Genomic DNA, 24,770 nt, shown 5'->3' with positions numbered 1-24,770 from the left:
TGATGTTGATTATGGCATGATGCATATGTTACTTGGATTATCATTAATAACACGACTAACATTTGTTGTTGTTGTTTTTGTTGTTGCTGTTGTTTTCAAATCTTAGATTTTCCCACTACTCTGTAAAAGGATTGCTTCTTTGTACATCTTTGGACTTTTTGAAGTTAGTTCTTGTGGATCTTTGTTGTTGAATTCCTTATCAGGTTTGTGTGGCCTTTCATCTTAGCTATCGTGTTATACATTTCTTGTGCTGCTTCAATCTTTTAAGTGGAAGAAATGGACATATCATACAGGCTAGGATCACTGGAGCAAACAACACATTGTTTATCACAAATTTATTTTTACATGTTCTCAGCATTCTTGTGCTAGTTAGATCAAGAATTTGGAATGAGCTTGCTGCTGATGCATGCAGGGGTTCATGTGAAGAGATACAACATTACTCCCAAGATGAATATTCCTTTGTTGACCTTGTCTCCTTGCCGGTTTAAGTTTGGGAAGGATAACCCTCTTGAAAACAATCGTCTTGATATTCCTGCGAGCCGAAAAGCCCTAAAGAGTAAAAGCACATTTCTGAGGACTGATTTGGTTGCCAGTGCAGATGTAATAGATTGGTCATTTCACGAAGAGGTCCTTGCTTCTCTCTCTTCTGGCTGTCCTAAATATGAAGGCGAAGAGGTCATGTCTAAATCTGTAACTACAAAGGGAAATGAGTGTCTTATTACTGCTTGGTTTATTGGACAACTTGAGGCAATTCGATCATTTACTGGTGGAATAGATGCCAACTCAATAGTTTTAGGAAATGAAACATTGTTTCACATCGAAGTGACTGGTCGGAAGTTTGGAAGCATTACAAAGGAACAGACACCATCTGGTGATTCTCTAGAGAAGAGAAACAGGGCTGGAGAACCTCCAGTTGAACTTCTATTTGTATTGACGGCTGCTTTTGAGGAGTCTTCTTATGATGTCCAGCATGACTGTTACGAGCTTGCTGCTAAGGCAGGAAACATGTGCATTGATAACCTTGGAGGCTTGGAGCTCACACTTGGGAAGTTGAACTTTGGCGAACCTGCTTCTTTTGATTCTGTTAAAGAGAAAAGCTCAGAAAGAAGCTTCAGTTTGACAGTCTCTTCTTTGAGCTGGATGGAGACAGCTATTTCAGATGTCATTAACCGTCGGTATTTCCTTTCTATGCATTTCGGTACACCCTTCAGTGGTGTATTTACTTGTTTATTTATTGATGTAAACCTTTACATGTTTTATGAAGCTTGAAGTTAATCCATCTTGTTGATTTTTACCCCCTGTTTCTTTCTGTAGGTTTGACAGTGCTTTTATCTCCAAATTCTGGAAAGTGTTTCAGCGATTTTCCTTTTCCTGGACATGTTCTTATTTATGGACCTCCAGTAAGCTTCTATCATGTATTTCAATTTTTAGGAAGTTGATGTTTTCTCTGTTAGTCTCACTATTTTGCCTATTGAGCGAAGCAAAATCATTAATCTGTAGACATCATAGCTACAGAATGGCCATACTTTTCTTTTCTTTTCTTGCTTTCTCCATTAGTTGCGTTATTATCCATACTTTTCTTTTCTTTTCTTGCTTTCTCCATTAGTTGCGTTATTATTATTATTTTTCAGATAGCACGCACGCACGCGCACGCGCGTGCGCACACACACACACACACACACACACACACACACACACACACACCGGTATCATCAAAAATTTGTTTAGTAGAAAAAATTTTATTTCAATTTTTTTTTCACGGGCACATGTTTGTATGTAGTGTTCAATTTGTCATCGATAATATTGATAATATCTCGATCTTATTGATATCGCAACATGCGTGATATTGAGACTACAATCTTTTGTTTCCTTTCCAATTGTTGATGATTTCTTGGTGAAATATCATTTGTTGTTGATATTTTGTAATATCGATGGATGTTTGGATGGAAGGTTGGATGATTAAATAAGGCCGGATGGGATGGTTGGGCTGATTTCTTACAACAGCACATGCTTTTAAGGCCCCATTAAATGGAAACTTGTTATGTATGCATTCTTTTTGTAAATTTTTTAATTTCTAAATATACAAATATTACATTTTAAGATCTCCTGAAGTTTCGTTGAAAATTCTACCATTTTTCCTATGTTTCCCCACATTTTTGGTTATCAGCAATATTATCGGCGATATCGATATTGTTTCTGTATCCCTGGCCAACGAAACTTGTAGTGATACCGATACTTCGAACACTGTGTGTGTGTGTGTGTGTGTGTGTGTGTGTGTGTGTGTGTAATCTGAATGGTCCATGTGATGCAACACCCCATGAAACCCCCGGGGCCTAACTTTTACCTTGATTGAAAACTTGTGGGCCATGGCAAAAGAAAACAGTTTCCTCCCTTGATTTGCATCTCTCTTTGCTAAGGCCCACCAGAGTTGTGGATCAGGGTGAAAGTTGGTCCCTGGTGGTTCTCATGGGGTGCCGCATCACATGGACCGTTCAGATTTTAGGCCCATGACACATGTGCAAAGGTGCAAAGGTGAGCATGAGTCTCTCTCTCTCTCTCTCTCTCTCTCTCTCTCTCTCTCTCTCCCACTATATATATATTAATGCACATTCTTCTATTTATATTTTGGAATTACTGGTTTCTGTTTCGAGCATAATGTTGCCTACATCTTGATGATGTAGACCGACATGTTCAACAAGTTCAATTGTTTTAATCATTTTCAATACCACCTCATCCTTTCTCGCAACAATTTGGGGGTGTATTTTGAACTATAATTTGTGGAAGTTTTATGATCGGCTGCCCACAATGCATCAACCTTCTCTTTTGCTTGGGCTCTTTCTTGATTTGGTCATGAAGGATGTTCCCGTTGACACTACTCACATGCCAAAGGCAAGCAAGGTAGGTTCATGGAGGGGTAATTGCCAACAAACTACTAACCACGAAGGCATACAAATGTACCACCATAAGATAAAAAAATGAAAGGGTCTCTCTATATCTACAATCTTCTTGATGGGATGACTAAATTGGCACCCTTTAGTATGTTTAGAAATGCAGGGTCTTGAGACTAAGTCCAACCGTGGCAACAATTGGGCCCTTAGTCGAAGTTTCTTGGGTAGCAATACCTTAAGGAGAATTTAGCTACATTTGGAACTTCTAATAAAAATGGTGTCAGTTGTGGACAAAGGAGGGATTAGAATTATTCATGGTTAGCAAGGTCATTTCTGAATCATTATAAAATATGTCATACTTAAGAAAGCTAATCTAGAGGTATTGATTTAAAAATAAAAAATAAAAAATCTAGAGGTGTTGATTGAGGAAATCAAAGAGTAGATTAATTTGACATGGGGCTTCTAGTCAATCAACTTTGAGATGATGGGAGTAAATTGAGCATCCTTCAAAACAAGTATCATTAGAAGAGGAACTGAAGAAGATTCTCCATAGCATGGACTACTTTTTGGGTAGCACTATTTGCACATGAAAGGTTGAAGTGAATCAAGTCATGGATCAAATTCTTGGAAATTCCTTTTTATGCTTGGTCTTCAGAGACTCTAGTCTTGCTTGTTTCCTTCTAGGTGAGGTTGTTCCTAGATCCATTTGCACGGGGGCCGACTTTGTTGTAATCAAAATCCTCGAATGGAGGTTGTCGTCGAGGAGGGAGCCCAATTAATCCTCATGTAGATAGCATTAAACTCAATGCCTATCCTTCAAGAACAAGAATTCTCTTATCTCCTTCATTGCTACCCTTTTTTGTTGATAGACATCGAGTAGTGTTGCCCAATGCTTTAAATATCGACGATATCGTCCGATATATCCCACAATATATCTTGTATACCACCTGTGTGATACGAAATGCACAAGTAGTGCGATATATCCCACATGTTTGATCCATTCAGCATTTTCGATTCGTTTTTTTTTTTTTTCTTTCCTGTAAAGCATGTTAAATCCGTGTCAAATTGATACAAATCCATAATTTTTCATGTTTTGCATGAAAAATCATGGATTGGGAGCTTCGATTTCAAGATTTAGAGGAGATGGGCTGAGTTGCGGATTTTTTTTTTTAATAAAAAAAACTTTCCAATTTCTTGCAAATTGGTTGCAATCTTTGTGCCCAAACTAGTATTTCAAATAGCGTTCGCTACGTAGCGTAGCGTGGCTGTAGCGCTACGTAGCGTCCCAAATAGCGTAAATCCCCTGTAGTGTACGCTACAGGGGTCGTAGTGTATGCTACAACTATGTAGCATGTAGCGTCCATAGCGTAAGCTACAATGTATTTTTTTACCGTTTTATTTTTTATTCTTTTTTTTTTCACGTTTTCTTTGTTTCTAATGTTGAGGAATGTAACGCTTGTATTGTACTTGATACTTTTAACCTATGGGAATTTTTATTTCTTTTCATAATTGTGACTTGTAATTTCAATTAGACATTATTAATTAAAGTGGTTTGCTTAGAAAATTGTTGACGTGATAATTTTTTAATTTGGCTTATATATGTGGATTGGCTTTTGATAAATGATAACTAATAATTTTTTTGAACATGCTTATAATTGATAAAATGAATCATCTTTTAGGCATTTTTTTTTTTTTTTTTCCTTTTTTTTTTTTTTTCACTATTTATTATATTTGTCCTATTTTTAAATTTAAAAATAGAAGTATCGTGTAGCTTACGCTTCACGCTACGTATTTACGCTACACGCTATAGAGGGCTGAGCACTACGCATCATGCTACCGCTATTTAAAACACTGGTCCAAACATAAAATCAAACATGTATATAACCTGATCTAGTGATTCTTCTTTTCCTTTTGAAAGTATTACTTGTGTTTCCACACATCTTCGTACATTTATAAATTATATTAATAGACTTTGAATATACTTGCATCAATTCAGTTAGACAACGCATAGATTAGGACCCCATACAAAGAAAAACTGTTATGTGCACTTGTTTTTTGTAATGTTTGATTTATAAGTATATTGATGTCTTTTTTTAACAATTACTGAAGTTTCATTAAAATATTCGACCAATTTCCCAATGTTTCCCCATGTTTCCAACAATAGAGATACATTACACGATACAATCAATATATCTCATGCGATAACCGATATGTATCCGTATCCCAAGAATGCGATATGTAACACGATACCAATATTATGAACACTGGTGTTGCCTAGACACGTGGCACGGGTTCCAAGTGTCAAAGTGTCCTAAAGTGTGGTTTTTTATTTTATTTTATTTATAAAATTATTTATTGACAACAGGGTGTCCCTGCAATCACCCGCCAACCATGCACATCGGTTAATCCATGGGGAGGGGACTCGAACTCGTGTCTATGAGGAGCACCCACGGGCCACGATCAAAGTCGTTCACCCAAACTCGTGTTAAAGTTTCCTAAAGTGTTTGACATGACAAACTCCTAAATTCTAGGCATGTGGACGCTTCTACACATAAATAATATTTTAGCTAATAATGGACATAATATAAAATGTGATGAGAACATAAAACAAATGAAATTAGAGAAGAATATTCATGTAGTTCTAATAAAATCTGATTACTAGTAATCTACTGAACCATAATTTATTAACAAAACATAAAAAAACACATGTATTCATCTCAGGAAATAATGGTTTGTATGAATGTTACTTTCTTCTTTAAAAAAATTAGAGAACTGCGATAAAAAGTTTTAAAAAACCAAAAGAACAACATAGCTTGTGCTTTTTTGTTATATGGATCATGGTACCTATAATGGAAATAAACTAAAATTTAGAAAGTGATAGGAATTCCTTATGAATAGCTTTTAACAACAAGGGAATGGAGCCAAACTTGAGGGTTAGGGGTGAGTAGTCAATAATGTTCCAATTATTAGGGATATTATCGATAATATTGCCGACAGTATTATGAGCAGTCAACAATGTTCTTGTTCATCTTGGTTTCAAAAGCTTTAAGCAAGGTGTTATCCAGGGGTTAAGATGTTGGGCTTTTCCATGGCTTCGTGGTCGAGAACTTTCCTCGGCACATTAGTCACTCCAAATTGGAGATGATACTCTGGTTTTTTTGCGAGGGAACCGAATCTATGGTGGACTTCTTGGGTATGACAATCTACTGGTTTGAAGTGGTTTCAGGCCTATAGGTGAATAGATTTAAGAGTGTTTTTTTTTTTTGGGATTCACCTAGCTAGGGAAGAAGTGTCCTTGCTAGAAGTCCTTCAGCTGCTGAGTTGGCTCCCTACTACCATGAGGAAACCCGCGTTGCAGTTATGGGATAAGGTCATTGAGAGGATGGAGGTGTAGCTTTTCCCTTGGGAAGTAATCTCCTATTCACTTTGATGAAGGCATCTCTTTCTAATTTTCCTCCTTATTATATGTTTGTCTTCCAATGTCCTAAATCGGTTTTTCTTTGGATTGATAAACTTTGGAGAGAGTTTTTATGGCAGGGGTTTCCGCCTCAAGAAAATTTTCATTACTTATTCGGAGGGGGGCGGGCATCAAGCACCTGGATCTTGTTAATTATGCCCTGTTGGAGAAGCGGGCTTGACACATTGGCTTAGAGGGGTCTAGTTTATGGAGATCCATTATGGTTGTCAAATACGGATTGAATCTGATAATAGTCTGGTGGACAAAGGAGTCTTCCCTATACCATTCTTCCTTTGGAGGGGATTGCCTGGGTGACCATTAAGGTCTTCCAAAGTTTGGGCTTCTTTCTAAGTGACGGGGCAAGAGTTGGATTCTGCGAGGATACCTAGTGCGGACTCTCCCCGTAGATCTCTTTCCCGTCTCTGGCTAATCTTTGCCCCGTGGCAGACATCTCCGTGCTAGCTGCTTCTAGGTAGGAGGCGAGGAAGGGGTTTGGATTCCTTCTTTTCGGCAGAGTTTACTAGATTCTGAAATAGATGATCTGGTTAGACTTTGTCTTGATTGCAGGGATCCGTGCCTTCTTCTAGAGAGGAAGATTCGCTAGTCTAGAGACACCGCAACTTGGGAGTCTTCTCGATTTGGTCCTTTTACGGCATTCTTTCCCAGTATGAGATCTCTAGAAGGGGTTCGGTCTGGTCATATGGTGCTCCTCCTAAGATGGCGACTTTTGCATGGCTAGCGGGAAGGAACCATGTCCTTAGAGTCGATAATTTCCAGAAAAGAGGTCTGATTCTTGCCTAACGTTTGCCTGTTATGCCTCAAAGAAGTGAAATCGGTCGATCATTTGTTCCTCCACTATTCGTTCTCTTCGGACATCTCATCCAACATCCTTGCCCTAGTGGAAATCTTGTAGGGATCAAACACCTGGATCTTGTTAATTATGCCCTGTTGGGGAAATGGGTTGGCACACTGGCTTGGAGGGGTCTAGTTTATGGAGATCCATTATTGTTGCCAAATACGGATTGAATTTGATAGGCTGGTGGAGAAAGGAGTCTTCCCTATCCTGTTCTTCCTTTATAGGGGATTGCCTGGGTGGCCATTAAGGTTTTCCAAGGTTTGGGCTTCTTTCTAGGTGACGGGGCGAGAGTTAGATTTTGGGAGGATACCTGGTGCAGAGACTCTTCCCCTAGATCTTCTTTCGTAGCGTTGGCTAATCTTTGCCCTGTGGCGGACATCTCTATGGCCAGTTGCTTCTCAGGCCAGGGTGAGGAAGGGGTTTCAATTCCTTCTTTTCGGCAGATTTTACTAGATTCTAAAATAGATGATCTAATTAGACATTTGTCTCGATTGCAAGGATCCATGACTTCTCCTGGATAGGAAGATTCGCTAATCTAGAGACATGACAACTCAGGAGTCTTCTCGGTTCGGTCCTTTTACAACATGCTTTCCCAGTCTGAGATCTTTAGAAGCAGCTGCCACATGGGTTCGGTCTGGTCATATGGTGCTCCCCCTAAGATAGCGGCTTTCGCATGGCTAGTGGGAAGGAACCATGTCCTTATAGTCGATAATTTTAGGAAAAGAGGTCTAATTCTGCCTAACATTTTCCAATTATGCCTCAAAGAAGCGGAATCATTCGATCATTTGTTCCTCCACTATCAGTTCTCTTTGGACATTTGGTTTGGCATCCCTGCCATAGCGGAAATCTCGTGGGTGATGCCTTCTTCAATTGTTAACCTATTCTACTCTTGGCACGTAGTTCAAGGGGGGGAGTTTGGTAAAAAGAGTTGCAAGATTGCCCTTTTAGCTGCCCTCTAGGCCATTTGGGGAGAAATAAACAACCATTGTTTCTGTAATAAGAGTTGGAGGATTTAGACGACTAAAGAGAGTTTGTTCCATTTAATTTAACAGAGGTTAGATCAAATGTATTTACGAATCCAGTTCTAGAATCACTCCTCATCCCCAATTGAAACAAGGGATTAGAATAAATGCCACAAGCTTATAAGAACATGGGTTGGCCTTTCGCGATAGACGAATACCCAACTTGTACATATCAGATGGTATGCGCACCACACTTGAAGAGAATAACCAGCCCACACATCCACATGTTCCAACCAATCACAATGGTCAATGATCACGAACATGGCATCTGACGAAGGCAATCAGTCCACACTCCCATGCATGAAAGGTGATGATCATGAACACTTCATCCCCTTCTCATGCACAGACCATTACAAAGGCTTGACACAAAAAAGAAGAAGAAAAGAAACCCTAGTTTCTTAAAAGATTTTCAACACAAGAGGGATGACAATGATTAAAAATAAAAGGAGGAAAAAGAATTATAGGATAGAAGCAGTGTTTGAAGTATCAGTATTGTTACAAGTTTTGTTGGCCGGGGATACGGAAACAATATCGATATCACCAATAACTGGAAATGTGGGGAAATATTGGAGAAACATGGGGAAAACTGTGGAATTTTTTAGTGAACTTCAGGAGATGCTAAAATATGCATATTTGCACATATAAAAAAATTGCAAAAAAAGAATGCATACATAATAAGTTTCCTTTAATGGGGGGCTAAAAGCATGTGTTGTCCCATCCAGTGATCGAAATATCGATACTATCGACCGATATATCGGCCCACTGCGAGACGAAACACTTCCGATAACACCCGGAAGATACCAAAAATCCAAAACTTCAGATATCGTGCGATATTATCGTCGATATCGTGCGATACATCGTTGATATCGCCGATACAACCCACCCTGATTTAGATATCGCGGTATTTCCGCCTCCATTATTGTCGGAAATCGACAAACAAAGTCACGGACACTCATGGGTGCGTTTGCAGGGGACTCACGAGTCCCACTGTAGCCAACAGCCCATAGGCCACAGCGATAAAAAGCTGATGCGTAGGTTGTGGAGAATAAAAAAAATGAATTAGAAAAAAAAAAGCAAAAGAAAAGAGAGAGAAATCGGAGACTACATGTAGCCGTAGGCTGTAGCGGTGATCGAAGGTGGGCCATTCGACAGGTAAGTATCTGTATCCCCCTTTCTTTGAATTTTTCTCCCTATTTTCTTCAATTTTTCTCTTTCTTCGCTAATTGGAGCGTGCCTTGGCGGATTTCTCGAAGATTCGGTGAGAAATCAGGCCGGATTTGAGGAAACGGAACGAGAAATGCTCCTCCGGAACCCTCGCTGCGTGGGGGAGAGGGAGAGTGCTCGTGACGGAGAGGGAAAATGAAGAAGATGGCGCGGGAGGGGTGAATTAGGGATCGACGCGCAGGAGCTGGTTCACTGAGCACGGTCTTATCGTACTCAGTAAACTTAGTTGGGCCCACCTTTAATGTATGTGGTCTATCCACGCCGTCCATCTGTTTTCCCATCTAAATTAAGGGGTTGATCCCAAAACTTAGAGACGAGTGGTGGATCATACCACAGGAAACAGTGGTCATACTGATTTCCACCTTTGAAACCTTTCTGGCCCTGCAGTGATGTTTATCAGTCATCCAAATCGTTAATAACATCATATAGATGTGGATGAAGGGAAAATAAGAATTTAAGATTGATCCAATCATCCAAGACTTCTGTGGCCAAAAAGGGTATTTTAACGGTGGATGTTCAATTCAACTGTTTTGTAAGGTGTGGCCCATTTAAACATTGTATATGGTTTATTTTTGGGCTAAAGCCCTGAAATTATCTGGTAAAATGGATGGACGGAGTAGATAAAATACATAAATCGTGGTGGACCTCACATGAGTTTACACAATACGCTGAGCGTAGTGCGTTACTCACTATACAATCGCATAAAGTGGTGTCTGTGTTCTGTGGGTCCCACGGTAATGTGTGTGTCGTATCTACACTGTTCATTAATTGGGAAATAATTTTTGAGGGCATGACACAAACAATGATGTCAATCTAAATCTTTAGTGGACCCCGCCACTGAAAAAAGCGGAGAGAGTGACGCCCACCATTGAAACTCGTAGCATTCTTGAGGGCCCATCATAATGTTTAATTGTGATCTAATCTGTTTATAAGTCCAGGAAAATATGGAATAATGCAAAACACAAATATCATCTTGACCATCCATCTCTTGTGGCCCTCAAGAAATTTTTAATGGTGAACGTCACTCTCTCCATTGTTTTCTGTTGGTCCACTCGAGCTCTGGATCTGACTCATTTTTTGGCTCACGCCCTAAAATGATCTATTCAAATGGATGGATGGTGTGGATAGAAAAAATACATCATGGTGGGACCCACATAACTTGATGTTACTTCAGTAGCCATTTAGAGGAAATCAGATTGCGAGTTACCTAGTATGCTCTTATCATACTGAGTAAACTCTGTTGGGCCCACCGTGAATGCATATGGTCTATCCACGCCGTCCATCCGTTTTTCCATATTATTTTAGTGGTCGAGACCAAAATTTAAGCATACCCAAAGATCAAGTAGACCATACCATAGGAAACAGTTGGAATAATGACTTCCACCGTTGAAACCTTTCTAGGGCCCACAGTGATGTTTGTTTCTCATCCAACCTGTTCATAAGATCACACAGACATGGATGAAGGGAAAACGCAAATACAAGCTTGATCCAAATCGTTTGTAGCCCCCAAGAAATTTTCAACGATAAATGTTCAATTGACACTGTTTCCTATGGTGTGGTCCAGTTGAGGTTTAGATATACTTCGTTTTTAGGCTCAAATCCTAAAATTATCTGTTAAGATGGATGGACGGAGTGGATAAAATACATAAATCACGGTGGACCCCACATAGTTTACTCAGTACGCTTCTCAGTACGCAATCCCCTTCCGATTTAGAGTCGGTGCGAGGATGTACAGCGGAGACGGATTGGCTACTCCACGCGACACCGGCCTTTCGCTGGTGGTCAGTGCTCTGTGGGCCCCACCATGGTGTGTGTTTCATCCATGCCTTCCATCTAATTTTTATCGATCATTTTACAATGTGAAACTAAAAATTAGGTATATCCAAATCTCAAGTGGACCACATTACAGGAAACAGTGTTGAATGAGCGTCGACCATTAAAAACATTTTGGGGGCCATTAAAGTTTGGGATCAAGCTGATTTTTGTTTGTTCCCTTCATCTAAGCTGTCCATCCCTTTTTCTCAAATTATTTTAAGCGTGAAAACAAAAATGAGGCAGATTCAACACTAAAATGGACCACACACATGGTTATTAAGCATCATGTAAACATCACTTTCGACCCCAGAAAGTTTTCAACGGTAGGAATTTTCCTACCCACCTTTTACTTTAGTGCGGCCCACTTGAGTCTTGGATCCTTCTCACTTTTGGTCTCAAGTCCTAAGATGAGCTCAAAAAACGGATGTACGGGGTGGATTTCTCAAAAACATCACGTTGGGCCCCACCCAGGTTTCCAGCGCAGGAAATTTGCATCCGTGTCTGCAAAGACGAGCACTGATGCTCCTCAAGCTCCAGTTGTACGAACGGTTCAAAGGAGATCAAAGTTACATGGGCCCCAAAGTGATGTATTTATTATATCTACACCGTTCATCTATTTTTAAAGATCATATTAGAGCATTATCCAACAGATGAATCACATCCAAAGATTAGCTAGACCACACCATAGATGGCAGCGAAGAATATGGTTTTCACCGTTAAACAATTCGTGAGGCCACCGTTAAAGATCAGTTGGACCCACCATAGATGGCAACGGAGATTCTGTGACCCCAATAAGGGTTTCATGGTAGACATTCAATTCACACCGTTTACCTTGATGTGGTCCACTTGATTTTTTAATAAGCTTCATTTTTTGGCTAAAGACTTAAAATTATATAGTGAAATGGATGAATGGGTTGGATAAAATGCATGAACAATGAGACAACTGTACGTGTGGATGGTGCTCTAGTCCACTTGATTTACATGTGGTATTGTTGCATGTATGAACAATTGTACGTGTGGATGGTGCTCTATGGACCATTCCTTCAAATAATCTGACAAAATGGATGAGTGTCATGTATATACAGCACTTGCCCCAAGGTGGGCCCTAACAAGTACTAATATAATATTATTTTACAGATAAAATATGTCGGGAGGAAAAGGTGGTAGACAACCTGATATAGGGTGGAGGTACGGTTGGCCTATTCCCGATAATCGATTCGGGAGTATTTGTAATTTATGTGGCCATGTATCGAGGAGTGGTGGGGTAACCCGCTTAAAGGAGCATTTAGCGGGAGGGTATCGCAATGTTGTGGATTGCCCGAAGTGCCCACAGGATGTGCGAGAACAGATGAGGACCATATTGAAAAAAAATGTGAAGACAAAAGATGAACGACATGCACGGGAGAGGGAGATTAGGGAGGAGTTGGGGCGGCCACCATATGCAGGTGAGGATGATGTAGTGGATCTTGATAATGATGATGATCTCGAATACTGACGTGCAATTCAAGAGTCCATATGGGATCAATGAGAGAGGGATTAGGATAGGAGGTGGGACACAAGTAGGCCTAGATATGAGGGGTCTATCCATGAGCGTGGTGGGGGGAGTGGAGTAGGGGAGAGTGTTAGGGGTGGATTAGGGGAGGGTAGTAGGCGGGGAAGAATATGGGGCATGGGCAGGAGCAGTAGCATGCGGGTGCCGGATCTACCTTCAGATCCGAGGATGTACAAAGAGGCAGGAGAGACACAAAAGAAAATAAAGGAGATGCTTAGTGGAGGGGATGTGAGGAAAAAAGTTGAAAATTTTATAGCAAAATTTTATATATATGATCAAATCCAGGCAAATGCCGCAGCAAGCCCGCACTTTAAAAATATAATAAGTGAAGTGCAGCCGCCCACACCCGCACAGATCATGGGGAAATACTTGGATGATGAACATGTAGAAATGAAGACATACGTTGATTCGTATCGGCAGTCATGGGAGATGTACGGCTGCACCGTCATGTGTGACGGTTGGACTGGATCGACGAAAATGTCGATTATAAATTTTATGGTCTATTCAAGGGGACGGGCGGTGTTCCTAAAGAGTATAGATGCGAGTAGTAAGATCAAGGATTCTAACTACATTTAAAAACTAATGCACAACGTCATGTAAGATGTTAGGAGGAAAAATATTGTGCAGTTTGTTACGGACAATGGGAGTGCCTTTGTTAAGGCGGGGAAGGATATTCAGAGCAAGTGTCATATGTATTGGACCCCCTGCGCAGCCCATTGCATCGATCTCATGCTGGAGGGGATCGGGGATAGGCCGTCGGTGAAGACTGTAATTACTGATGCACGACTCATCACAAACTTTGTATACAACCACGGCTGGTTATCAGCTGCAATGCGCGAGAGGTGTGATGGGGATATAGTGCGCCCCGGAGCGACGTGGTTCGCCACAGATTATATCGTCTTAAGTAGCCTTCTCAAACACAAACAGGGTTACGAGAGCTTTTCGCCTCTCATGATTACGTAGAGTGGAAAAAGAGGTGACAAAAGTAACCTATAGAATTGAGGAGCTGGTGCTGGGAAATTCATTTTGGGATAAAGTGCGTGGTGTTGTGGGTATTCTAGAGTCCATTTATGTGGTGTTGAGGATGGTGGACATGAGACAAATCTGTCGATGGGGTCGCTGTATCCGTCCATACAGCTGATGAAAGAGGCCATCATGGTTAAAGCTCCTAATGCATATAAGTGGGTGCATGCAATAATAGATGACCGTTGGGAAAGAACGCTTTCTCACCCACTACATCAGGCTGGTAAGTACCTATATGGATTTTTTTTTTCCTTTTTCCATATGCAATAATAAACGAGGGTTGTACTGATGTGTTTATGGTGGTTTTCAGCGTATTTCCTAAATCCCAAATACCACTACAGCCAGAACCTCTTCGAAGATAATTCATTAAAGAGGGTTGTGCATGAGGTGTACGATCACTTATTCCCCGACTGTCCGGGGAAAGGCACCTTTGGTAGTGAGGTAAATATGTTCTGCACTTACATTCTCCTTATCTTCATCTCAATCATTAAATACTTATTCTGGTTGCTATACGCCATCAATAGATTGTTAAATTCCGCGACGCTGTTGGAATGTTTGGGTGTCACCCTGCGGTGAAGTCAAGGAACGCCATGATGGCATGTGAGTCACTATAGTAAAGTTAACTTTTATATTATTTTGGAAAATCTAGGATGATGAAAGAATCTTATGATATGCAGGCGAATGGTGGTCCATGTATGGGACTGATTGCGAGGTTTTACAACAACTGGCTGTCCGTGTGCTTGCACAGATGGTGTCCTCGTCACCCTGTGAAAGGAATTGGAGTACATTCTCCCTCATACATACAAATAAATGTAATAGAATAGGGTATGAGAGGCTTCAAAAGCTAGTGTATTGTCACTACAATATGAAGTTACAAGAGAGGTTGCTCCGCTCGGAAGGAAGAAGAAAAGCACAGGAAGACCCACTGGACTTGATGACGGTCGGACAGCATGCATATGCTGAGGATGCGGAGGATGACCCAGTTTACCAATGGGTTAGGTCGGATGACTTAGATACCTCGGATGGGCGACCAGAGCCACATATTGCGGCAGAAGCAGAGACACAAGGGATTGATGTTGACAAACATGTGGAGCAGCAGAGGTCTCCTGATGAGGCATTCGACCCATTGACGAGGAGTCCAGAGGGCAGCCCGCGGCAGTCACTATTACGCGGGACACATGGCGGGGAAACATTGTCTGACACCGAGACTGAGTCAGAAAGTGATGCGGGAAATGAGTCCGGTGATGATGATGGCGGCGATAAGGGTGACGTTGACTCTGATGATAGTAACGATGATGATGATGGTGGTGGCGGCGATGGGGATGGTGGCGGCGCGGGTGAGAGTCAGGATAAGAGGCCTCTTAGCCCTTTTACCAGGGAGGAGAATTTCGATCATTCCATATAGGACCCTGACTATGGTTCTCGTCCAGGAGAACCACGATCTCATCTTGTTTACAATAAGACATACACGCGTTAAAAGCTACTGCAGAAAAAAAAGACTCATAAACTTTCAGATTTTGAGTAGCTGCTGACAAATGCATGAGGGACACAAGCGTTCATGGCAGGCGAGGTAGCTCTAGATTTGGATCACAGATGAGGGAGGGGAGCTTGAGTTATAGGCCACAACATGAATCTGGATCACAAACACTGGAGAGTAGCTCGAGTTCTGTACCACAGTGTGGGCATAGATATGAACCTAGTGGATATGCGACGAGTGACTCCAGCAGTTACGGCACATCATTTTCAACCTTGGTTGGGAGTTCACTTCTGCATATGGGCAAGGATATGAGCAACAGTATGGATATGGCCAACAATATAGATACCAAGGAGCTTCATATGTGCCTTTTCCAGATCCATATCAGTTACAGACTATGACGATTACGCAGTACCCACGGATGGACATATTGATTCAGTTTGGGGAGGATGAGTACCAGCGTTATGTCAGGAAGTATCTTAACTGGTACCACTCTACTATGACTTGAGCATAATATTGTTGATTTGTGGAGCAGCAGTACTATGCCCAGCCCCATCGAGATGGAGATGATGATTACGAGCCACCACGCAACTCTATGTGAGTCTAGACCATAACTAGTCCCCATCATTGATATGTATATTTCTCAAATTTTACTTCTCCAGTTCTTCTTTTGCTTTTCAATGAATTGGTTGTGTTTTCATACATAACTATGATATATTTATTAGTTGCGTTAGTTCAGTTAAACATCGCATAACTTAGGACCCTATAAAAAGGAAATTTATTATGTGCATCTTTTTTTTGAGATATTATGATTTAAAAGTGTGTATTAAGGGCCTTTTTAACAATCCCCAAAGTTTCATTAAAAAATTCAACCATTTTCCTAATGTTTCCCCATGTTTTCCAAAAAGTGCGATAAATTATGCGATACAAACGATATATCCCGTGTGATAACCGATACGTATCTGTATCCCAAGGGTGCGATACATTGTGCGATACCGATATTTCAAACACTGGTCCCATCTATCCATCCAACTATCCCATCTATCTATCCAACCATCCAACCTTCCATCAATATTTCAGAATATCGACAACACAATATTTCGCCGAGAAATCATCAACAACTAGAAAGGAAATGAAAGAATGTGGTCTTGATATTACCCATGGTGCGATAATGATAATATTGTGATATTATCGATATTATCGACAAATTAAACACTACATACAACCATGCGCCATTAAAAAAAATCAAAATGGAATTTTTTTAATAAATATATTTTTGGTGATATCGATACATTGGTGATATTATCAAAATGGTGCCGATACACTGGCGATACAAGCGATGCCTGAAATTTACATAGTTGAAAATATTGGCGATATTGATGCATGACAATATAAGAGACACCTGGAATTTACACAATAAAATATTGGTGATATCGATACATGACAATATAAGAGACACCTGGAATTTACACAATAAAATATTGGTGATACATTGGCGAGATTGATACATTGGCAATACATGGCGATACTTGGAATTTCTAATACTACCAGTGCTACTGGTATTGCTACCAGTGTTATCGGTATTGTCGAGCTGGAGATGCAAATAATATCGGGGATACTTTGAACAATGGATAGAAGGGAGAAAGATCGATTAGATCAGCAACAAGGATGCTCTGGTACGAGAGAGAGAGAGAGAGAGAGAGAGAGAGAGAGAGAGAGAGAGAGAGAGAGAGAGAGAGAGAGATGGGCCGGACAATTGGAGGGCCCACATCTACATCCATTAGGTGGTCTCTTGCAATGTTGCTAGTTTGACTCCTGCCTGAGGATCATATGGTGAATCCTTGTATTAAGTTTTCTGTTTGACTTTTCGATGTGTTGTTTTGTATTCTAAATCCATTGGCAATTCACTTATTCCTTAGTTGCTCTAGTCAATGCACAATCTACAAAAGTGTTGAGGATAAATCGTCCCTTTTTATTTTTTTATTTTTCCATTACATGAATATAAAGCTATTTATTTTCTCAATGACCCTGTTACTCTGTGTCCAGTTCTATGTGCCTGAGAGAGCACTAAAAATCTATGAGTAAAAAATGAATTATGTGAAGTTGGGGAGTTATTTTCTATGAATGTTTATCTGATAGCATGATTGTAGTCGATTGAAACCCAGCATCTTGATTCATTACACCATCGACTCCTGCTGCTTATCCGATGAAAGTTTGAGTGTGTTGGGGTTTTTCTCATTCTTATGCCTTCTGTTTGTCACAGGGTTCTGGAAAGACGTCATTAGCCATGGCTGTTGCTAAATATCTTGAAGAGCATGAAGAAATCTTGGCACACATGTGTGTTTATTATCTTACCTCCCTCTTGTATCATTTATCTGTTCCTTTAAATGGATGGTCATCTCTTAAAAAAAATGCAAGGGGTGGAACTGGAACTCCAAGAGAGTAAACTTGCCCTATTGGGTTTCTTTAATGATGAGAGGGATTTGCAAAGTTGGTTCCCATTTTTTTTTTATCTATTTATGTTTTACATGTGCAGAGTTTTTGTAAGCTGTTCCAAACTTTCTATGGAGAAGGCCCTGACAATTCGTCAATCACTTGCTGGTTACATATCTGAAGCTCTTGATAATTCTCCTTCCCTTCTCATCTTTGACGATCTTGATAGTGTTGTTTCATCTTCTTCTGAGCCTGAGAGATCTCAACTTTCAACTTCCGTCACTGCACTTGTTGAATTTTTTAAGGATATTATCGACGAATATGGGGTAATGTGTATTTCATTCATGTTGTTTGAGATTATATTCATTTTTTCCATTCTTTCATCCACTTGGAGAGCTCTGCTGCAATTCAGTTAACCTGGGGTACTGAAAATTGTTTTGTTGTTTGAGCCAACATATATATCAATATCTCTCTTTCTGTATCGGGCAGGAGAAGAGGCCAAGTTCTTGTGGCATTGGTCCAATTGCACTTATGGCTTCTGTGAAGTCTCTTGGGGATCTGCCGCAATCCTTGAGCTCTTCAGGTTGAATACTTGTCCACAAAGAGCACTCCCATTTTAAACTTTTTATCCTTGCATATGCATAACAATGATATATAATTTATGCCTTTAATTCTTTATTTGCTTCCAATTTCCTCAGTAACTCATTTGACAATATGGTTATTCACAGGGAGGTTCGATTTCCATGTGCAACTGCCAGCCCCAGCTGTCTCAGAACGAGGAGCCATATTGAAGCATGAAATTAATAAACGTTCATTAAAATGCTCTGAAGACATCTTGTCTGATATTGCTTCCAAATGTGATGGATACGATGCATATGATTTGGTACGTGTTTCTGCACAAAGTAATAACACAAATAATTCATTTCCCCAGTATAATATGGATAGTGATTATAATTCATGCTCCCAGTATAATATAAATAGTGATCATTACAGTTTGCAGTCTTTTTGAGTTTTATGTTCTGTTTTGCTATGCGTAGTTATGTGTCTATGTTCCCATAGAGAACTATATAATCAGCTGGGAATCAATCAGAGATTTATTCTTACCTTTATCAGATTCAAAATGCTATTTTCTATTTCTTTTTTTTTTTTGATTAACAGCTCCGTTGTAAGGATGAGTGGCTGTTGTAAGTTACCAAAGTGAAATTGTCTATTGTTCATTGGTTTAAAAAATATTATAAGTTATGAATATGTTGTGAATATTCTGTTCATTCTGAAACTTTAGTTTAGGTTATATTATTGTTATTTTTTATTTTCTTGAAATGTAATGGAGTTGGGTGTAGCAATGGTCGGGATAGTTAAGCTTTAATCATTTCCTTCTTTTATGGAGTGAAAGCAGAAAAGTTATAATCAGAAGTGTAATTGCTAGAACAAGAAACAGATGTGGGGAAACACCTTTTTTGGAATCATTTATTACGGTTGTTTTCTTGAAGCCAGAAATGGATGCAAGAGACATGGATAAAAAGAAACATGGGAACCTGTGAGATCCTAATTTTTTTAGAGGAATGATGGAAGCTTTCACTAAATAGCAGCAAAATGCACCTAAAGGGGGAAATCTGCCTCAATACATATACTAGCTTTTTCCATCCATGCCTTGGCTAGGGAGTTGGTTTCTTTAGGTTCTTTGCCTGCATAACCTAATGGCATATTTAGCCTTGATAGAAATTCAAAGGGGCTGTTGGATACAACATATACTAGCTTTTTCCATCCATGCCTTGGCTAGGGAGTTGGTTTCTTTAGGCTCTTTGCCAGCATAACCTAATGGCATATTTAGCCTTGATAGAAACTCAAAGGGGCTGTTTGGATACAACATAAATTTTAGTTATGCTTAGAAAAAAGACCGGAACTAAAAATAATAGTTATTTACAAACTTTTTTCCATGTTAGGTAAACCCACATGTTAATATGGAAAATTTTGAACTCCGTTAGAAAAATAATGTAGTATTTTAGAATTGGAATTAAATATACAAAGTACCATACATCAAGCATCCACAAATCTGAGAACTAAAATATGATCTCACTATGTTATGTTGGTTATGATCCATCTAAAGTGGGGTTCGCTTATTGGACGGTTTAATTTGAGTTACATATTTGCCATGTGTTTGGTTTATGATCCATCTAAAGAGGGCTGACCATTTGGACGGTTTAATTTTTATTTACATATTTCTCATGTGTGGTTGTGGGAAAGGGTGGCAATGGTATGGGCGGCCCAACGAATCTGACTTAGTTTTCAACCAGGATTGGACCTATTAGCTTGGCCCGTGTCCTAGGATTGGGCCTGACATGCATGGCCTTATTCTTTTTTGCCTAGCTTGGGCCCAGGTCATTTTAGCCCGGCCCAGCCCTAGATGACCCGACTTCATATGTACGTCTTATATCCTACAAAAGTCATTCTAATCATCGATTAACCAACCTATGCATATTGAATATCGAACATTCATTTTGTTTGTTTCAAGTGTTTTTTCGTACGTGCGTCCCACTTGGTCGGCGGATAGATTGGGAACATCCAGATGGGAAATATGGATTTATCAATTTCCAAGGCAAGTTTGGTCTGGCCTTGGTCCAACCAATTTTTTACCAAGCTTGGTCTTGGGCCTGCCATGCTAAGCCCATGCCATGCATGGGCTGAGCTCAAGTGTAGGGCCATAGTGTCAGGCCTGGTTGGATCTAGCCCAAAACCAATGCATTGCTACCCCTAGTTGTGTATTTAGGGGAGAGGGAGAGAGAGATGCAAGGTATTCTGTAATGGTAACAGTGGTCATAATGGCCACCACCATTACTTTTATGATACAGGCTATAACGACCATTATGGCCCCTGTAATAGCCGTTGCAGTCTCTTGTTTTTAATTGGAAAAAAAAAACCCCCCAAAAAGCCTGTATCGGCCCCATAATGCACCATTATGGGAGGGCATAACGGGCCATTATGGGTCATTTTTTCTGTAGCAGCTGTTATGACCCTATAATAAGTAACGATTGCCATTATTACCTTTACGTAACGGCCTTTATGGCCCTTTAATAGCCATTATGGCACACCATGGAGAGCTGTGAAAGTGGTTAAATAGAAAAACCACTATTCGGAGATTTTGAGGGAAAAAAAAAACAATTTTGAGGGTTTTTTGGTTAAAATATTGACCAAGGACAAAACTTTTCCACTCATTCATTGCTTAACCATGAGTTAACCGGTTAATTTTTTAACTTAACCGGTTATTGGTGTGTCCAAATAGCCCCAAAGTGTCACGAAGATGTAGGAGTTTTCAGGCTCTGATCCCTTGTTAGCCAAAGCAATTACATTTGTTGCGTCTACTTCTGCCACGACAATAGTGGAGAAAGGTGGCGAAGCACCTATTTGATGATTTGACATCTTGTTTAAGGTGTACCGTTGCGGTAACTGTGAGCGTAACGGTGCCCACTTGATGAGGACATCGTGCACACGCACGCTCGCACACCACCACCCCTACGCACGTACGTACGCAGAAGGATGACCCCACCATCGATCTGGCTCGATGACGACGTCCAGGGAGGGCCTCCTAGGTAGAAGACAAGTTTTGGTTCAGAAAAGTGGCCCGATAGTCAAGAAAAGCCCACCATGGGATCTCATGATCGTGGCCCACTTGTTGGATTGGTTTTATATTTTAGGTTCTGCTTATTGTTATTATTTAGAACATCGTGAACGCTTTAGATTTCCTTGTTTGGTTTTTATTTTAGTTTACTTCATCGCCAAGTAATAGGTGTCGCACATGGTGCGAGTTTTTGGGTATATGGTTCTCCCTATAAATAAGCACTCTTTGTAGTTCTTTTGATTCATTGAAGTTGATAAAAAAATTCCTGCTTTATTTTTCTGCTCTCTTCGTGAGTTGTGGAAGAATTCAAAACTGGGTGCGAAGCCCTCCCTTTTCGAAGGGCTAACTACCGTGGTGCGAAGCCACATCGATCCCAATTCACCCCCATCTTCCATCATCTTTTTTTTTCCATCTTCCCCCACCATCCGTACTTCGAATTTGTCCTTTTGTTGCATCAGATTTCTTCATTGAAGCAGGTTTCCAGATTTCGGCCCGCAGGCGAGCTGAAACTTCGGCAGAGCACCACGCACAAACCGTACATCGGATCGAGCTGAAATTTGGAGGTTTTGGAGCCCATCCCTGGCCGACCAGGGCCAAGGTGGCCTTTTTCTGAATAGTGGGCTCCACACACGTGCGGTCGGGATCACACGCACGTCCGTCTGGGCCATTGTTGCTGTCCACACACGGGATCATCTTTTGGCTCAGGTTTTTATCCTCTTTTATCCTCTCATAGCCATTTTTTCATGAATCCTAACCCTATATTACATGATCCCTAATTGATTTGCCCCTTTTTATCACCTTAGGGTTCCTTGAATTGAAATTAGGGAATCCCTTGGATTAGGGACTGATTTTTATGCATGAGTAGTTGATTTTATTTCCCTTTGACATTGTTTGGTTTATAATTTTATTGGTCCAGTCCTAGCCTGTGTCGGCTTGGACCCGCATAGATTCCCCTTTAATTGAATGTTTGGATTTTCATGTGGGATGTGGAATTTGTGTGATTGTTTCTGAATTGGTGTGATCTAAGCCTGCAATCTTGCATATCATATTTAATTTTCCATGTCCTGTATCAAATTTGGTATCAGAGCCTAGGGTTCTTATAGGGGAATTCACCACATATTTACGGTTTAGTTTGTTTGAGTCCTTCATGCATTCAGTCCATCATATATAGCTGAATTTTAGTAACAGTGTGTAGTCTCCTTCATATAGAGTCTCATAGGGTCATTTAGTTTTTAGACACATATAGTTGTCATAGCAGGTCCTTAGGTTGAGCAAGTCAGTGTATGCTCACACGTACGGGTCGCGGCTTCGGTTTGCACCACACACTAAACATGGAGCAACTACAAGAAACAGTGGCCAAGTTAGCCCAGCAAGTTGAGTCCTTGAATAAGCATTTGGAACAACACATAGATAAACGCCTCGAAGAAATAGAGGCCTCCTTCAGGGTAAACCCCACCACTGGGGAGGATGCCCAATCTCAGGCAGTTGGTCAGGAGGTTAGACCAAGGAATGGAGGCGGCCAAGGAGCTGGTCATGGGTGCGTACTTGTGCACCCACCCCGTGAGGGACATCATGATCAATATGACCCAGATGCACAACTCCTCAAGGGAGTTAGGGTAGATGCTCCTACTTTTGATGGCCACTTGGACCCTAAAGCTTTTTTAGATTGGTTGGCGGATATGGACCACTATTTTGAGTGGTATGATATGTCGGATACTTGACGAGTCCGATTCGCCAAGATGAAGCTTGTGGGTCAAGCAAAGAGGTTTTGGGCGACGGTTGAGCGAAAAAAAGAAAGAGCGAGGGAACTTCCAATAGTCCATTGAGGAGAAATGAAAGAAACGTTAAAAGAGAAGTACCTCTCTTTCTCTTATCGCATGCGGTTGATTGAGGAGTGGCAGTCTCTTCGACAGGGTTACATGAGTGTTGCTGACTATATTGAGAAATTCGAAGAGTACTCGACCCGCTGTGAGGTTGATGAGGACCCCGTACTCACCCTTGCTCGTTTTAAAATGGGCCTCCGTCCTGACATTAGGAGAGAATTGCTCGCCAAAGACATAGACACTATCGAACAGTTGTACCAACTAGTGTTAGATGTCGAGCAATACCTTAAAGCATCTGTGGGAAGGCGGTTTGACTTTCGCGAATCTGGTACTAAGGCCAACCCCTCTGGGGCTAGACCTAACACGGGATTCCAAAACAAACCTTCCCCTAATGTTCAGCCCAGACCTAAGGATGATAAGGGTAAAGAGATTGTCGGGTCTAGTTCACGTGGAAGTGGGGCCACTAGGTGTTTTAGGTGTCAGGGGTTTGGTCACTTTGCTCACCAGTGCGGCACGAGAGAGGGCACCAAAGTACTCCTTATTGATGGGCAAGTAGAAGTAGTGCCCCCAGAGAGTGATAGTGAGGAGGAGGAATATGAGCCAGTCGGAACCCCTAGTGATGAGGAAGAGGGAGCACAAGAGTCTTTGACCCTCGCAATTGTGTGTTGTGCCCTAGCTCAAGCCAAGAACATTGATGACTGGCGCCGCAACACGATCTTCTACACTTATGCAAAATGTGGGGAAAAAAGCTGTAAGATGATCGTGGATAGTGGTAGTTGTGCCAACGTGACATCGACTAGCACTGTGAGTCGTTTGGGCTTGAAGCTGAAAGCCCATCCTCAGCCCTATAGAGTCTCCTGGGTTGATGAAACATCCATTCCAGTCTCGCACCGCTGTCTTGTCCCTATTCAGTTCGGATCTTATAAAGACACAATTTGGTGTGATGTTGTTCCTATGGATGTGGGCCATGTCATTCTGGGTAGGCCGTGGCTCTATGACAGGGATGTTACCATATTTGGTCTTTCAAATGTGTGTACATTCTGGTTTGAAGGCAAGAAGGTCAAGCTAAATCCTCTACCACCCAAGAATACAACTGGAAAAGAGTTCACCACACAGAGTGGTGTGAGCGGCCCAAAAGAAGTGAAGGAGTCGAAGTCCAAGTCCAAACCGCTCCATATTTTGAATGCCAAAGACTTTGAGCGAGAGATGGAGGCAGACTCGATGATATACGCCCTTGTGGCTAAGGAGAGTGTACCAGATACTAGCGTAGAGTTACCCACTGAGGCCATTCAGGTAGTACATGAGTTTCGTGATGTTTTTCCTGATGATTTACTAAATGAGCTTCCCCCTGTGAGGGATATACAACATGCCATTGATTTAATCCCTGGGGCAACTCTACCAAACCTCCCACATTACAGAATGAACCCGAAGGAGCACACTGAGTTGAAGAGGCAGATTGATGAACTCCTAAAGAAGGGTTTCATTCGAGAGAGCATGAGTCCGTGTGCCGTGCCCGCCCTTCTTACACCTAAGAAGGATGGCACATGGAGGATGTGTGTTGATAGTAGGGCCATCAACAAAATCACA

The 24,770-nt window shown here is 41.0% G+C and overlaps 2 protein-coding genes across 6 annotated transcripts in view; both read left to right on the top strand.

Annotated features, from left to right (window-relative positions):
• The window catches only part of LOC131250631 (peroxisomal ATPase PEX1), a 111,908-nt gene that overhangs the window by 35,553 nt on the left and 51,585 nt on the right, over positions 1-24,770 (top strand). For all 5 annotated transcript variants that reach the window (XR_009173417.1, XR_009173416.1, XM_058250935.1 and 2 more), the window contains exons 5-10: positions 413-1,171; positions 1,315-1,400; positions 17,575-17,648; positions 17,848-18,070; positions 18,234-18,327; positions 18,473-18,627. Coding sequence is in view for 3 of the 5 variants with exons in the window: in XM_058250935.1 (XP_058106918.1) it covers positions 413-1,171; positions 1,315-1,400; positions 17,575-17,648; positions 17,848-18,070; positions 18,234-18,327; positions 18,473-18,627 (1,391 nt within the window). In the remaining 2 variants the exon portion in view is untranslated. The remainder of the gene's footprint in view (positions 1-412; positions 1,172-1,314; positions 1,401-17,574; positions 17,649-17,847; positions 18,071-18,233; positions 18,328-18,472; positions 18,628-24,770) is intronic.
• Positions 13,918-14,437, top strand: LOC131250656 (uncharacterized). The gene is made up of 2 exons (XM_058250941.1): positions 13,918-14,060; positions 14,148-14,437. The coding sequence occupies exons 1-2, from the start codon at positions 13,925-13,927 to the stop codon at positions 14,411-14,413; spliced, it is 402 nt and encodes a 133-aa protein (XP_058106924.1). The 5' UTR covers positions 13,918-13,924; the 3' UTR covers positions 14,414-14,437.

Source organism: Magnolia sinica, chromosome 1, assembly GCF_029962835.1.
Source record: "Magnolia sinica isolate HGM2019 chromosome 1, MsV1, whole genome shotgun sequence".
NCBI lineage: Eukaryota > Viridiplantae > Streptophyta > Magnoliopsida > Magnoliales > Magnoliaceae > Magnolia > Magnolia sinica.
The sequence above is the reverse complement of the archived record's forward strand: the minus strand, read 5'-3'. Positions and strand labels throughout refer to the sequence as shown.